This window comes from Sarcophilus harrisii, chromosome 1, assembly GCF_902635505.1.
Source record: "Sarcophilus harrisii chromosome 1, mSarHar1.11, whole genome shotgun sequence".
Taxonomy (NCBI): Eukaryota; Metazoa; Chordata; class Mammalia; order Dasyuromorphia; family Dasyuridae; genus Sarcophilus; species Sarcophilus harrisii.
In genome coordinates this window covers 672,706,930-672,721,311 of record NC_045426.1, presented here as the reverse complement: position 1 = coordinate 672,721,311, position 14,382 = coordinate 672,706,930, and the positions used below count along the sequence as shown (strand labels likewise).

The 14,382-nt window shown below is 51.1% G+C and overlaps 1 protein-coding gene across 4 annotated transcripts; it reads left to right on the top strand.

Annotated features, from left to right (window-relative positions):
• The first annotated feature begins 1,090 nt into the window (after positions 1–1,090).
• MAP2K7 (mitogen-activated protein kinase kinase 7) lies at positions 1,091–14,372 on the top strand. Of its 4 annotated transcripts, XM_031948316.1 has the most exons (13): positions 1,091–1,245; positions 2,504–2,551; positions 7,879–8,020; positions 8,368–8,434; positions 8,912–9,025; positions 9,227–9,346; positions 9,697–9,804; positions 10,080–10,259; positions 10,586–10,666; positions 11,131–11,273; positions 13,359–13,404; positions 13,541–13,671; positions 13,769–14,372. In XM_031948316.1, exons 1-13 carry the CDS (start codon positions 1,122–1,124, stop codon positions 13,899–13,901), a joined length of 1,437 nt encoding a protein of 478 aa, XP_031804176.1. In that variant the 5' UTR covers positions 1,091–1,121; the 3' UTR covers positions 13,902–14,372. The 4 variants fall into 4 exon arrangements, with proteins under 4 accessions (XP_031804176.1, XP_031804179.1, XP_031804177.1 ...); XM_031948319.1 differs by having other exon boundaries at positions 13,541–13,861; XM_031948317.1 differs by lacking the exon at positions 2,504–2,551 and having other exon boundaries at positions 1,095–1,245.
• Positions 14,373–14,382: the final 10 nt, after the last annotated feature.

Below are 14,382 nucleotides of genomic sequence, written 5' to 3'. Positions count from 1 at the left end.
CTTTCTAACTTAACGTCACCAAAATGACCCATTTTATACCTCTCGTTTATTCCTAAATTCTCCAGTCCTGATGTGCTCCCCGTTCTTAATTTACTGCTCACTCCCTTTCTATCTGTCAAGCGTCCCCTTTGAGCTCATCTTGATAAACGGGGTCCGTGCACGCTCACTTTCTGGTAGCCCGCCTTCCAGTTTCCCCCACAATTCCGATCCAGCCCTTTATCCCCAAGTTTACATCCTCCGGCTCACGGCAGCGCTGGTCACCTTTCTGCGCATGCTCAGTCTGCTCGGGTCCACCTAGACAACATTTCTCTTTCTCCGCCAGAACAACTGACTGAAGCTCAGAGAGCCCTGCTATAATCCTGATCCCTTAAAGGGGCGGGGCATTGCTTTGGGCCCCAATTAGCGGAGTAATCAAGCACTCCCATATTAATTAGGGACAATAAAAACATCGCCTGGGGGATGCTAGCCCAGGCAAGAGCGCGGGGGAGGGGGAACTGGCCGGACTTGAGGGGACGAGGCTCAGGCCTCGCCGAGGATCTAACAGAATTATTGGGCCAAAGGTCTCATTTTCCTGCGCCCCAAGTGTCGAGGAAACCCCAAATGACTCCCAGCGACAGCTGGAGATGACCGTTACACGCGCGACCGGAAGAAGCCGGCACCGCCCCCCTGCGCGCACGCGCCACGGAGTCCCCCTTTTCCTTCACGGCCAAGCCGGCGCACGCTTGCGCCCGGACGTCCCTCCCCCTCTGGGCCAGAAACCTATCCCCGTAGCGATAAGGTTCCTCCCCTTTGATAGGTCACGGGCGTCCCCGCGCAGGCGTAGCGCGAATTGCTCTCCGTGGCCGGAGGCGATCCCTTGGTGGAGCGAGCCTTCCTGCCACGCTTGCGCACCGTTGGCCTTCGGGGAACGAGAAGCGAGGGCGGGGGCGGGAAAACAGCAGAAAGCGCAGGTGCAGTGTGTTCCGAAAGGGAAGGGCGGGCGGTGACAGATAAAGACATGCGCACTTCGGCGTGGGACGGAGGCCTGGTGGGGTCATCCCGGCGCAAGCGCAGTGCGGTGTTTGTCTGAGGGTCGGACGGGCGGGAGGTGCGCGGCGGCGGTGGCGGTGGCGGCGGGGAAGATGGCGGCGTCCTCCCTGGAGCAGAAGCTATCCCGCTTGGAGGCGAAGCTGAAGCAAGAGAACCGCGAGGCCCGGCGGAGGATCGACCTCAACCTGGAGATCAGCCCGCAGCGGCCCAGGCCGAGTAAGGAAGTCTGCAAGGGGGGGGGAGGGGACGAAGGGGGAGGGGAGGTGGGCGGGGCGTCAGGATGAGATGCCCCGCCCCTGAACCGAAGCTCCGCCCCTGACTTCCGGAACCCCTCGGCTTACCCCTCCAGGTTCCTCTCTCTCCCGAGACTCCCCCCTCCCTCCGCTGGCCATGGGAAGAGAGGGTCACCCTGACCCAGGGCTGTACTCCAAGCCTGGAGGAGGGGGAAGACTTCCGGTCCCCTCCTTTCTGACCTGAAGGGGGGCGAGAAACTGCCCTGAGCCCTTCCCCAGACTCCTCGCCTCCCTTCTCTTTCGCCCCCTTCCCCCTCCTCAGCCCTTAGGGAGGGAGGAATCCTGCCGGCCCCTTCCCCCTTTCCCGATCCCTTCCTCTCCACACGTAGGGCCCTGGGGGGAGGAGGCTGAGCGCTCCCCGTTCTCAGCCCTGAGGGGGCAGGGGGTGACACCTTCGGTTCCCCTCTCTTCCCGCTCCACTTGCAGGCGTTTATCAGCGAATGGCCTGCCCTTCTGGCCGGTTTTCGGGCGGTGGTATCCCCCGGAGCCCGCACTAAGTTGACTCCTTGTACAGGAATTTCAGCGCTCGCCCTAAGGGAGGAGGCCCCCAGAATTTCGCAGGGACAGGGGAGATCTCCTTTTTGGAAGTGCGGGATTCCTCTTGCAGCCAGGCCAGGAAAGCCTGGCTCTGGAAACCCGGGTCTTCTCGCCCAGTGGCTGCCTAAACTCCCCCAGCCTCCGCCACCCCCACCCCCCAACAGATCTGGGATTCTGGTCTTCCCATTCTTGCCTCTCCTCTCCTTTCTAATTGGGAGCGCCTGAGTCCCTCCCCTGGCTCTTTTGGGCACCGGAGGTCGGAGACCGTCCCGACTGGTTTCCAGATGGTCGGGTGATGTCGTTTGCCCTGGGCCGCTATTTGGGTTTTTGTTTGTGCCTGGATCAGCCACAAACTTCCAGGAAGTAAAATTGGGTTTGAAGAGGGATGGGACCAGTGCCCTTTAATCAGAAAGAGAGGACAATTGAGGGAGGGGTCCCTCCTTCAGGTGTGTGCATTCATTGTTGGTTCCATCCCATTTTCCCATCTCTGTTGGTTTTCTCCTCATCTTTTCCCTTCGAATTGATTTGGTGCCTCCCCTTCCCCTTTCTTCTTTGTTATGATTTTATTTCTTTCCTTTGAATCAATTGGTAGTTTCTGTTATTTATTGTGGTGTTGTTTTTTTTTCTTCCTTTTCCCCATCCAGTTATTGTGATCACTCTAAGCCCTGCTCCTGCCCCGTCCCAACGAGCAGGTACCAGCCTTTTTATCATCACCGCTTGGACTTCTGCATCATTGACTTAACTTGCTGCCTTCAGCCCGCATAGAATTGCTGTGTGTTCAGTTATCCCTCTCTGACTCTTTCTCTACCTCTGTCTACCTGTTCCTGGAGCACTCTCCCTTTCTGTCCGCCTCTTTGTTCTGTTCACCATGCCTTTCTTTGTAGATTGATGTGTAGGATCTCTCAGCCTTTGAGTTTTGAGCTTGTCTGAGTGCAGTGTGGATGAATCTCTTTGTATCCAAAGAAGTATGTCTGTCTTATTCTTTGGCTGTGGTGGGATAAGTCGTATGTGCTTCTTGCTGATTGGCTTTATCTGATTGTGTGTGTGTTCTGATTATTTCTCTCAACATCCATTCCTAATTAGTTTTGTAACCCACCTGTTTCTACTACTTACTGTTCTTGGGGCCTTAGCCCAAACAATATTTGAGGTTGAACCTAGAAATTTAGAATCTACTATTCTATTCCTACGCTTTACCACCCAAAATTTTCCCCTGAGTCAGCACTTGCCAAGAGTAGGACCTTCCTCCTCAGTTTTCATTGCTTGTTGCCCCCAGAGTCACCATCTGATTTGGGGGAGCAGGCTAGCTAGCTGTTCTGTGCTCCCTAAGCCTGGTGATTCCAGTCCTGTTTCATCCCGAGATTGATTCATATATGATAACTACTCTGATATTTTGCCTGTCTTCCAACTGACCCAGTTGACCAGCTCCCCCATCTTGCCTTCTGGCCCCCTGGAGTCCAGTTTATATACAGCTGGCTGAAATAGAGCAGAATAGTCACACAGCATCACCCTCCTAAAACCTGACTTTCAAATAGAGTTAACTAAATAGTGTAGAAAGTAATGGATGCCTCCCTATCTCTCCACCCCATCCTCTCTGTCAAGTCAACAAGCATTTATCACCATCTTCCATGTGGCAGAATGAGTTGGAGATAAGCTCAGAGGGAAATCCTTGGCATTAAGGAGGACAGGGAAAGACTTCTTGGAGAACGTGGGATTCAAGCTATACTTTGAAGAAATCGAGGAGGAAGAAGTGAGGAAGAAAAGCGTTCCAGGCCTGGGGGACAGCCACTGAAAAGGCAGGTGGGAGATGCCATGTAGATCCCTGGACTCACAGGCAGGAAAACCAAGTTCAAATCCACCCTTACAGCTGTGTGACTCTGGGCAAGGCATCGAATCTTTCTGCCTCATTTTGTTCATCTGTACAATGGGAATAATAACAGCACCTACTTCCAGGGTTTGAATGAGAATAAAATGAGATATTGGTAAATTATTTTGCAAACTTTAAAGTGCTATTTGTAAATGCTAGTTGTTGTGATCATTATTATAAAAGGCACAGGGTTGGGAGATCTGAAGGACCTTATACAAGGAAGAGAAAAAAGGCTGGTCACTGGATTAGAGTACAGGGAAGGTGTAAGGTGTGTAAAAAGACTAGAAAAGTAGGAAGGGCTCTGATTGTGAAGGGCCTTTAAAGTCAGCTTATGGTTTATCCTGAGGGCAATAAGAAGCCCCACGAGTTTATTGAATGGAAGAGTGATCTGTAAGCAGACCTTCCCTAAAGAAAGATCACTTGGTCAGCTGAGTCAAAGATGGTTTGGGGTGAAGAGAGACTTGAAGCAGGAAAACCAATTGGCTGACCATTGGAATAGTCCGGAGATGAAGTGACGAGGGCCGGCAGCAGGGTAGTGGCAGTGCTGGAGATCGTCGAGGCAGCATTGACAGGATTTAGCTGCACTTTGGATACAGAGAAAATGAGGAGGCAGGAAGGATCCATATGCTGGAATGTCCACTTACTTGCATTGGAGTATCAGTCAGCAGTAAGCCTTTTTTTCCTTATTAGCAAGGAGGAATAAAACCATTTGGAAGAAGTTGGTGGGGATTCTGTTTCGAGTTCTCCGGTCCTTTGAGCTTTTCTCTGACTGTCCTTTACAATTGGGCAGGCCAAATTGAGTCAGGAAGCCAGAGTTTAAGCTGGTGTGATTTCTTCCCGAGGACAGGAGGCATTCTAAGTACTTTTCAGCTCTCCTACTCTTGGACTTAACTTCATTTGGAAAGTTCCGTGACAGCTGTGGCAGTAGGTCCACCCTTTGCCAGTTTCCTCATTGCTAGGCTCCCTGACTTAGGATACGGGGTGAGTCTGAAAGGGCAGAAGATGTACCTCACGTCTCTTTTTCTGTGGTTTGACCTGTGCCCTCCCCACATTTTAGGGAGCAGTGAAATTTGGGATTTAAAATAAAGGTTCTCTCAGGTCCTTTCTGACTGTGGATAATACTCTGAGCCTCTTTCTTTCCCCTCTTGCTTCCCAAGGCCAGCCACAAATTGTAGTGGCAAGGTGGTGATGATCTCCAGGCCCTAGTATGAATAGTATGGGCAGGAGTAGGGTTGGTTTTTAGTGTGTTGAAGGATAAGGACAGAGCATCGAAGGTGGTGTGGAAGAGAAGAAAGGACAAGGAGAAAAGCACTTGGCGTTTGTCCTAAAATACTAGGACAAAGAGTGGATGAGTGAATGGTGACCACAAAGAGAAATACTTAAGGTGCGAAGAGGAATAGCACTTGAAACAACCTCAGACTTTACTTCCATGAACTTTTCCTTATTTGTAAGAGGAGTCTTGTCTTTAATGCTACCAGTTCAATGAACATTTATTAATGGAGGCAATGTGCCTGGCCTCTGCGATGTCCAGACTTCCCCAGATGCCTCAGTGAGCAGAAACCCTTTCCCTTTAATTTATACATAGTTATGCAAAGAGAAACCTTGACAACTGAGAAAACTTGGGAATCAGAGGATGGACCAGAGCTGCGCCAAGTCAGTGGAGTCCAATCCAGCTCCCTCACCTCATTGAACTGGAAATGAAAGACATCCTAGAGAGTTTCCCATTTACTTCCTAGGGTACTGTTCTCCCTAGAGACAAACTTATCTCGGAACAGAGAGGCCCCATTTGGAAGACTGACCTGGAAATCATTATCCTGTCATTTTTGTGACCCACCCATTTGGGAATGGGCTATGGGCCTTAAGAAATCCTTCTTGGAGGACTCAGAGTGCCAGTAATATTTGCCTTCAGGCTTCCCACCTGTTAATGCTGAAGACACAACACCAGCCTAGATGATTTCTTGAGGAAGTTTCCTTTCTGAGCCAAGATAGAGCAGCTTGTGAAGGATTGTTTTTTTCTTCCTTTGACACTCTACCTCCTCTCTCCCTCTCCAACTCCCCCCCCCACCCCAATTTCCCTAGTCAATAAATCTTATCTTTTCCACTTCTTCTAAGCCTCTGTCTCTGTTCAGCAGCTCCTTTTCTGCCCTCAACAGCTCATACATTCCTATTTCATGTTGACAGAACCTCCCTTCATGAGCCCTCTGGCTCTCATCCTCTCCCTTTGTGACCCTCTTTAGTGGAATAGTAGTTGCTGCTATTGTTTTTCTGTCCTGAATCTCATTGTCTGTCTTCCCCTCCCCCGCCCCCCCCACTCTCCTCATTGCTGTTCAGTCTCTTGTGTTTACATGTTTGAAACTGTCTTTCTTTCCAGGTCTCCTCTTTCTCCTTTAACACTAGAGTGGTATTCCTTTTTTCCTCATCCCATCCCCATCCACCATCCCTCACCCAGAGTGGCTGCCTGCCTGCCTGCCTACAGCATGTCCTGCCCCTCCGGGGGGCTATTAGTTGCATGAAGGGGCCAGCTCTCCTGCATGCAGGCTGCTTGATGTGATATAATTTGTCAGGACTGTCAGGAGGTCTGATGTTCCCCATTCCACATACACCCCCTGCTTCTTAGAGGGAGCCCACTAAGAGGAGGCTGGACTCCTGAGTTCCCTTTGACTTTTTCCTGGGAATCTGCCCCTCCTCCCCCAACCCTTTGGCTTCCGTCTTTCCCTCTGCTTATGGGGCTGGGGGGGCATCGGGGAAAAACCCGCTAGAGGCCTGCTCTTGTGCACGCCGTAGTACCTGGAGGGACTGACATGGGAAGATTGGTGGCTGAGGGCTGGGCACCCATGCTTGGGTTCTCCTTGGGACCTCTGAGCCCTCCCCTTCCTCAAAGAGGGTGGGCTCCCTGGATCTGAGGGGCTGTGCTCTACAAACCAAGAGCAGTCAGTGTTCAGAGGCCAGGCCCCGGGGAATGTGAGCCAGGTCGAGGTCTTATTTCCTCTGCATTGAGAGGAGGAAAGAGCTCTGTCCTGGGCAGTCTCAGGAGACCCATTACATGGGCTCAGGACCATTCTACTAAACAGCATGGTTTTGACCACTTGGTTTTGCCCTCTTTAGGCCTCGTTTTCTCCATCTTTAAAATGAAGGGATCAGCAATAAACCCTCAGGTTCCCTTTACTGCTAAAGGTTTTGTGGTTCTCCCTGGCCCACCATCTGCTTTCTTCTGGACCCTGAGAGGCAGGGATGGGGGTACTGAAGTTCTGCTGCTAGTGGGAATGATGTTCCTGGGGCAGCCTGTGGGGCCTAGAGGGTGTTAGGAAATCAAGTCCTTTTTGCTCCCTTCTCCCATCCCTCTCTGTCCAGGCACACATGTGCCTGACCTAGCCTAAGACCTAATTCTTTTGGAGCTGCAAAGAAAATCTCTAGTTTAGTATGGGTCCTGAAGTATCCTGTCCCTTCCTAGTTTTTTCTTTATAATCAGAGGAATGGGAGAAGGATAAACTGGTCCCTTCCCCTGGGACCAAAGTGCTGGACCAGTCAATACTTAAATGCTTTAAGCTCCTTGGGTGGTTGCCGTAGCAGGTAACTGAAAGCCAACCTCTGTCCTGGCTGGGGCATTGAGAGGGGGAGAAAGGGAGGATGTCCCCGATTGTTCAGTCTTCAGATAACCTCCTGCTTCTGTTGCTTTCAAACCTAGGAGGTGATTCCCTGATTGCCGTTGAGTGGTGGGCAAAGAGTTGGGGTTACCTTTCCTGACATTCAAGACTGAATGAAGGGGCCATTTGGGTTGGGTCATCTCACTTCCCACGAAAGTGAGTCAGATCTAGAATAGAGCTTGACCGAGAGTTCTTCATTGTAGGAAAGGGGTTAACCTGAAGGAAAAAGGTCCCCGACATCTGGACCCATAGCTGGATGGCTGATATCCTGGGTCTGTTCCGCACCTTTGGGACAGTGGAAAAATTAATTGCACAACTCTCTTGGAGGGACAGAATGCTTGGCCCTTTTCTAGGCATTAGTTTGGGTTTTTTAGTAGTTAATTGTCAGTTGTAGTGAAGGAGCTCTTTGGGCAGAGTCTTGTGGAGCCTGGAAGATGGGCTGTCCTTGGAAAACTGACGTTTCTTTTCCCTTTACTCCTCGGCTGTTCCTATCCTCCCTTCTCTCTCACAGCCCTGCAGCTTCCTCTGGCCAACGATGGGGGAAGCCGATCTCCTTCCTCAGAGAGCTCCCCCCAGCAGCCCACCCCACCAGCTCGGCCCCGGCACATGTTGGGGTTCCCTACACCACTGTTTATGCCGCGCAGCATGGAGAGGTGAGGAGACAGAGATAGAAGATGGTCTAAAGTTTAGGAGTCTTTGAGTGGGGATATGGAGAGGTGGGCAAGTGTTAGAGGATCGAGGGGATATTGCTGATGTTTGGGAAGGTAAGATAGCCTTGGGAAAAGCCCTGGGATTTGGCAGTGTAGGGAAAAAAAGAAGCTTTGGGACAATGGGGACTGCACTTGAGTGGGACTTTGGAATAGAGAGAATGAGGAAATAGACTATCGAGCTGTCGCTGTTAGGGTGGGAAGAGTCAGTGGAGTTTGCTGCTCCATTAGGGCTGCCAGTGCCTAAGTGTGTGTCTATCAGGATCACCGCCCCCTTGTCTCTCCTCCCTCAGCATAGAAATTGACCAGAAGCTGCAGGAAATTATGAAGCAGACGGGATACCTGACCATTGGAGGCCAGGTGAGTATGGTTGTCACCCATTCCCCTCTCCTGCCTGTTGCACGAACACAGCAGAGGCCTTGGAGGTGGGAGTGGAGGGTGGACGGATGGTTGAGCCTTAAGGAAGAGTGTTCTGGCAATTTCTGGACGGGGACAATGGGTTGGAGGACAGAGGTGGGGAATAATAGTTTTGGTGACTCTGTGTTTATATTTGTTGTTGTTTTACATTGGGCATATTTTTAATAGATTTTTTTTTTTTTTTTTTTAGTAATAATGGCTTTTTATTTTTCCAAATACATGCAGAGATAGTTTTCAACATTCACCCTTGCAAAACCTTGTGTTCTAGATTTTTCTCCTTCCCATTTTCTCTTCTTCTAGACAACAAGTAATCCACTATAGGTTAAACGTGTGCGGTTCTTCTAAACATATTTCCACATTTGTCATGCTGTGGGGAATAACCGTTGGTGATGATAATTGCTGTGCTTTCTTTTTCCCCAGAGGTACCAGGCGGAGATCAATGACCTAGAGAATCTGGGTGAGATGGGCAGTGGCACATGTGGCCAGGTCTGGAAGATGCGATTCAAGAAGACAGGCCACATCCTTGCTGTCAAGGTAGACACCAGCCCCACCTGCCTTCCTGGTCCTCCCACTCTTTATCTCTGGATCTAGGCAGGTCTGCTTTGCCCCTCTTAGACCAAGAAGGGGCCCTTTAAGAGGGCAGGTCACCCTGTCCCACTCAAGGTGAGGTTCTGCTTCCTGCCCTCTTCCTTCCCAGCCCTGACCCCCCTTTGCAACTCCAATGGTCTTCTGCAGCAAATGCGCCGCTCTGGAAACAAGGAAGAAAACAAGCGAATTCTTATGGATCTGGATGTGGTGCTCAAGAGCCATGACTGTCCCTACATTGTTCAGTGCTTTGGGACCTTCATCACCAATGTGAGTGACTGGGTCAGGCAGAATGCATTCTGCTCTGTGGTTTGGCCCCATACACCTTCCGTTCTCCCTTCCCTTGCCACTTTCCTCTTCCACTCCCCTACATACTTTTATGTAAATCACAATTAATTCTTGGTTTGTGAACTAAAGGAGTGATTTTAGATTTATAAAAAGTGCTAAAAAATTTTTTTCTCTAAATTTCCGAGGTTGCCCCCCCCCCCCCCCCCTCCCAGAAACTGTATTCCCATGGCTTAAAAATACCTAGAAGTGTGCCAGCTCCGGGACAAATAACATCGTGGGCTAGGAAAAGCTTTTCCTCTCTCCCAGCTGTTTCCCCTTATCCCCCTCCACAGACAGATGTCTTCATTGCCATGGAGCTTATGGGCACCTGTGCTGAGAAGCTAAAGAAGAGGATTCAAGGGCCCATCCCAGAGCGGATCTTAGGCAAGATGACTGTGGCTGTAAGTAGGTGGAGATGGATTGGAGGATAATCTGGGGTCCCTTCAGAGCTTTATAGACATGGATGTGCTAGAAGGAGGAGAGAGAACTTGGAGCCTTGTACTGTTATGCTTAGACTTGGAGGCCCCACTGCATGTGGCGAGGGCTGTAGGAAGGACGCTGAGCTCTGGGAGGGGAACGGAGGAGTGGCAGAAAGAGCGGTGAGGGGGACTGGGGCCATTACTCCGCTCCCCAGCAGTAAAAGAGTCCTGGCTGGGATGGGTGGATGTGGTTGCAGATTGTTAAGGCGCTCTACTACCTGAAGGAGAAGCATGGGGTGATCCACAGAGATGTGAAGCCATCCAACATCCTGCTCGATGAGCGGGGCCAGATCAAGCTCTGTGACTTTGGCATCAGTGGCCGCCTGGTGGACTCCAAGGCCAAGACGAGAAGCGCCGGCTGTGCAGCTTACATGGCGGTGAGCTGTGGGTCCCCGATGGGGCAGGCTTTCCTTAGCCCTGGCATCATAGTGGTCTAGCAGGTTGTCACCTGTCTCTGGGGTACATCTTTATTGACTTGAATTTTTATCCAGGGTTGGAGTTGAGAAAAGTGGGAGGGATGTTGTAAAATACTAGAATGATTGTGTTTCATCTCTACAAGTTTGGGAGTTACTGACCTGGGCTGGTCCTCTGGCCTACAGGTGACCCTCCCAGGTGTTTCCTGGGCTGTTTGCTTTGCCCTATCCTCATGGGTATGTCTGTGAGAGCTGTTGGAAGAAATTGTCTGTCTCTTCCTTCTTACCAGCCGGAGCGAATAGACCCTCCAGATCCCACCAAGCCTGATTATGATATCCGAGCAGATGTGTGGAGCCTGGGAATCTCACTGGTGAGCCACGCAGACCTGGGCCAAATGCCCAGCAGCACCCTGGGCATAGAGGAGGCCTCCTGGGAGCTGAAGACAGTTGCAAAAGAAACATAAATTGAGTATGAAGGAAATGGAAGTTAACATGACTTTGAAAGCCAAGGGCTTGAGAGTCCTCCCATGAATTTGAGACGAAGAGAATTGGCGAAATAGAATGGGCCCTCTTGAGAGGGAATGGGCTTTCTATCACTGCCAGTCTTCAAGCAGATCTTGGATGACCATTTGTCAGGTTTACTGTAGAAAGAAGTCTTGTGCAGGATAAGGTTGGACTTGGATGCCCTTTGATTTTGGAAATCTGTGAAAGAGGGACACAGGTGGGGTAGAGAACTTGGTGCAAGAGGGGAACTAACTGCAGAGGGTTAGAGAGAGGGTGGAAAAGAGCAATGGAAGAAGGGAAGGTGACCACATTCTCAGCCCTTCCTACCTAGGTGGAGTTGGCGACTGGGCAGTTCCCCTACAAGAACTGCAAGACTGACTTTGAGGTCCTCACCAAGGTCCTGCAGGAAGAGCCACCCCTTCTGCCCAGTAATATGGGCTTCTCGGTGGACTTTCAGTCCTTTGTTAAAGACTGGTGAGTCCTCTTCTTGTACACAATGGTCCTCAATTTCCCCTCCTCCCTCCATTTCTTCCCTCAACTCCCCATGTGCCTACTTTTTAACTAATTTATTTAGCAGAGATATGGCCAGTAGGCTTTGAAATCAAAATGCCTTTGGGATAAAGTGGGGCCTAGAGAGCCTGCTGTACGTTCTGCAAGGGATACAGGAAGGGGAAAGGTCGGATTGATTCTCTTCTCTCGAGGAGCTCATAAGCAAGGTGGAGAGAGGATTGACAGGGTGTCCCAAAAGTCCAAGTGTGATTTTAAGTTTATTAAAGCTTTAATAATTGGGACAGCTTGCATAAGTTTTAGATTCTGGATTTCAGAATACAAAAAGTTGTGACTTTTTTTGAGAAAGCAAAAATCATTGTTGACCTCAATATTCAGGGCAGGATGGGGAGGAAAGAGGAAGAGAGGACATTGTTGGCAAGAGTACTAGAGTGGGGAATGGTCAGTGAAAAGGCTTGCTTTGCTTAGAGTGGATACTTGGAAGGCTGTTGAGAGAAAGTGGGGTGTAGAGATTATTGACCACAGGCTGAGGAGTTGGGACTTGATCCTGTAGACAATGCTTGGGAGAAATTAAGAGGTAGCTGCTGGAATCACTGCCCCAAAGAGAGGGAGGTCTCCAAGGAGTAAGTACCCTGGGATGAGAGAAATGTTTTTGTATGTTTGTTGCATTTTGGAAACAAGGTGAAGTTGGGAAGGACAAATGATAGAATTATGGTTTAGAAAGCTCTTGTTGGGCCAAAGCAGTTGCTTCACTGAAATTTAATAGCAATAAAGGTGATATTTCAGGTTTATGTTTCCAAAATCTTTTTGTTACAAGAAAGGGGAAGTAAGACATTAGCTCGAGTGAAAAAGGAAAAGGTTTTAGTGGACTTGATGTATTGTGACTGAGCCAGAGGCAATGCTGCCCCATACTGCGCTAAAAGAGGTTTCTTGGGCCTCCTGATGAGCCAGGAGCAGCATGTTTTTAGAAGACCATACACCCTTGAGAGCATTCCCCAGGAGGGTGGCCAGGATCCGAAGAGGACTAGAGCTAAATGCCATAGGAAAATCGAACGAAGGAACTGGAGAGGTTTGGATCTGAATAAAAGAGACTTCTGGCAGGAGAATGGGGGAGAGGGAGGAGGGGACTTGGTACTTGACACCAGTTGTCCGTAGCTTGGAGGGTTCTCACAAACAGCACTGGGAGAATGGACAGGAGGGTCTGACCGAGACTGAAGCCTGATAAGAGGGAATATTTGACAACCAGCAAGTGAGCTGAGTGGCGCCTCCTGGAGGTTACATGTCAGCACTAACAGAGTAGGGATCCTTGGGCATGTGGCCCTGGAGCATCCTCCTAGCTCCTGCTGTCCAGGACTTGGGAGCTGGGCGTCCGGCCGGAGTGGCCCAGGCCAGGCATGATGGGTGGCAGGAGAGCACAGAAGGAAGAACGCTACGTGTGGGTCCTTCGTCAGTGCAGGTGACATGGATGGTGGTAAGGTAGAGGAGGCTAGCGTCTGGCTGCGGGGCAGAAAGGCTGAATTCAGTTTTGGACAAGTTGAATCTCGGGTGACATGGCGACACTCAGCTGGAGATGTCCTGCATGGTCCTTGGATGCCTTTTTGAAGAGTTGTCACTTTAGACAGGACAGCAGGAGCTGTGTAAAGCAGGACAATGGAAAGGAAGAAAAGTCCCAGGGCTTGGCTGGTTCTCAGGGTGCCGAGTACTCCGCCGTGCTTAGCTCTGGTTTTTTCAGCTCTGACGTCCGGCGGGTCATCTCCCTCCCATCTTAGGACGAGTTTCCTTCTTCCCCTGGCGAGGTTCCCATTCTCCTGCATCAGCAGGGCTGGGACTTTCCTTCCCCCTGGAAGTACGGACATCCCTTGAGGGAGGAGAGCTTGAGTAAACCTGTGACACGGCAGCTTTTTGGGGTCTTTGGTTCTTGAAAGGGCAGGACTGGAGGGATTGACCCGTGGGACAAATCACCTCTACTTCCCCCTTAAATATCCTATCCCCCACTTCAAGAGGGGAGTAGCCCATGTTACGCGCTCATACAGGTGTCTTCTTATTCCCTAGCCTTACTAAAGATCACAGGAAGAGACCAAAGTACAATAAGCTACTTGTGAGTACACGTCGCCCGTTTCCCTGGGACTGGGGGAGGGGGCACTGAGCTTCTCCAAGGCCTTGGAGCAGGAGGGAGGAGAGGGGCCCAGAGCCACAGGTCCTAGGTCTGACCTGCTCCTTCCTGTCCCCCACAGGAACACAGCTTCATCAAACGATACGAGATGTTGGAAGTGGATGTGGCGTCCTGGTTCAAGGATGTCATGGCGAAGACAGAGTCCCCCCGGACTAGCGGCATCTTGAGCCAGCATCACCTTCCCTTCTTCAGGTAGCCAAGTGGTGACCAGCCTGGGAGGGTCAGCAGGGGCTGGGGGAGAAGGGGGCAAGACAAATGGCCAGTCAGCCCGCTCCTCCCCCCACTCCAGCTGCAGCAGGGGCTCTGCCACCCCGGCCCCCAGATGTACCAGTCTTCCACTCGCCTCCCCCCATGCTGGCGGGCCAGATGTCACATGGAGCTGGGGAGGGAGTACAGAAACGTGGACAGCCACAGAGAGCTGAAGACAAAGTGGGGGCCCTCCAGATCTGCCTCCCCCACCCCCTGCCTTTCAGCTGAGGACAAACTGGCACCAGTTGGGCCTCCGGCTTCTTTCCCGGGGGAGAGCTGTATGCCCCCCTCCCCCTGACACTGTGAACAGAAGATGGAAGACAGGTCCACATTAGACTCTATTTATTCAGTTGTAACCTCTGGGCTTGGGTGGGCTCCTGGAGGCCCAGGGGAGAGCTGCCTGAATCCTTATTCTGTCCCCTCTCTCCTGCCCACTCTTTTGGCTTGAGGATCACTTTGCAAGCCATAAGGGCTGGGGTCAGGTGCTCTGGGAGGGCTTGCTTGCTGCTCTTTGGGTGTCACTCCCAAGGTTTTTGTCCCTGGGAATGTGGGGGGGGGCAGGGGAAGAGCACGTCTGGCCAGCTGGGGGTGGTCAGGTGGCCTGCAGTGGGTCAGTTTTTCTCTTGTTGATCTCAGGGGGTCCTTTATGGAGTT

Coding starts and splice junctions, on each gene's coding strand:
- MAP2K7 (XM_031948316.1), top strand. CDS start 1,122: ATGGCGGCGTCCTCCCTGGAGCAGAAGCTATCCCGCTTGGAGGCGAAG. Junction 10,260..10,585: donor GCTGTGCAGCTTACATGGCG/GTGAGCTGTGGG, acceptor CCTTCTTACCAG/CCGGAGCGAATAGACCCTCC. Junction 11,274..13,358: donor CAGTCCTTTGTTAAAGACTG/GTGAGTCCTCTT, acceptor CTTATTCCCTAG/CCTTACTAAAGATCACAGGA.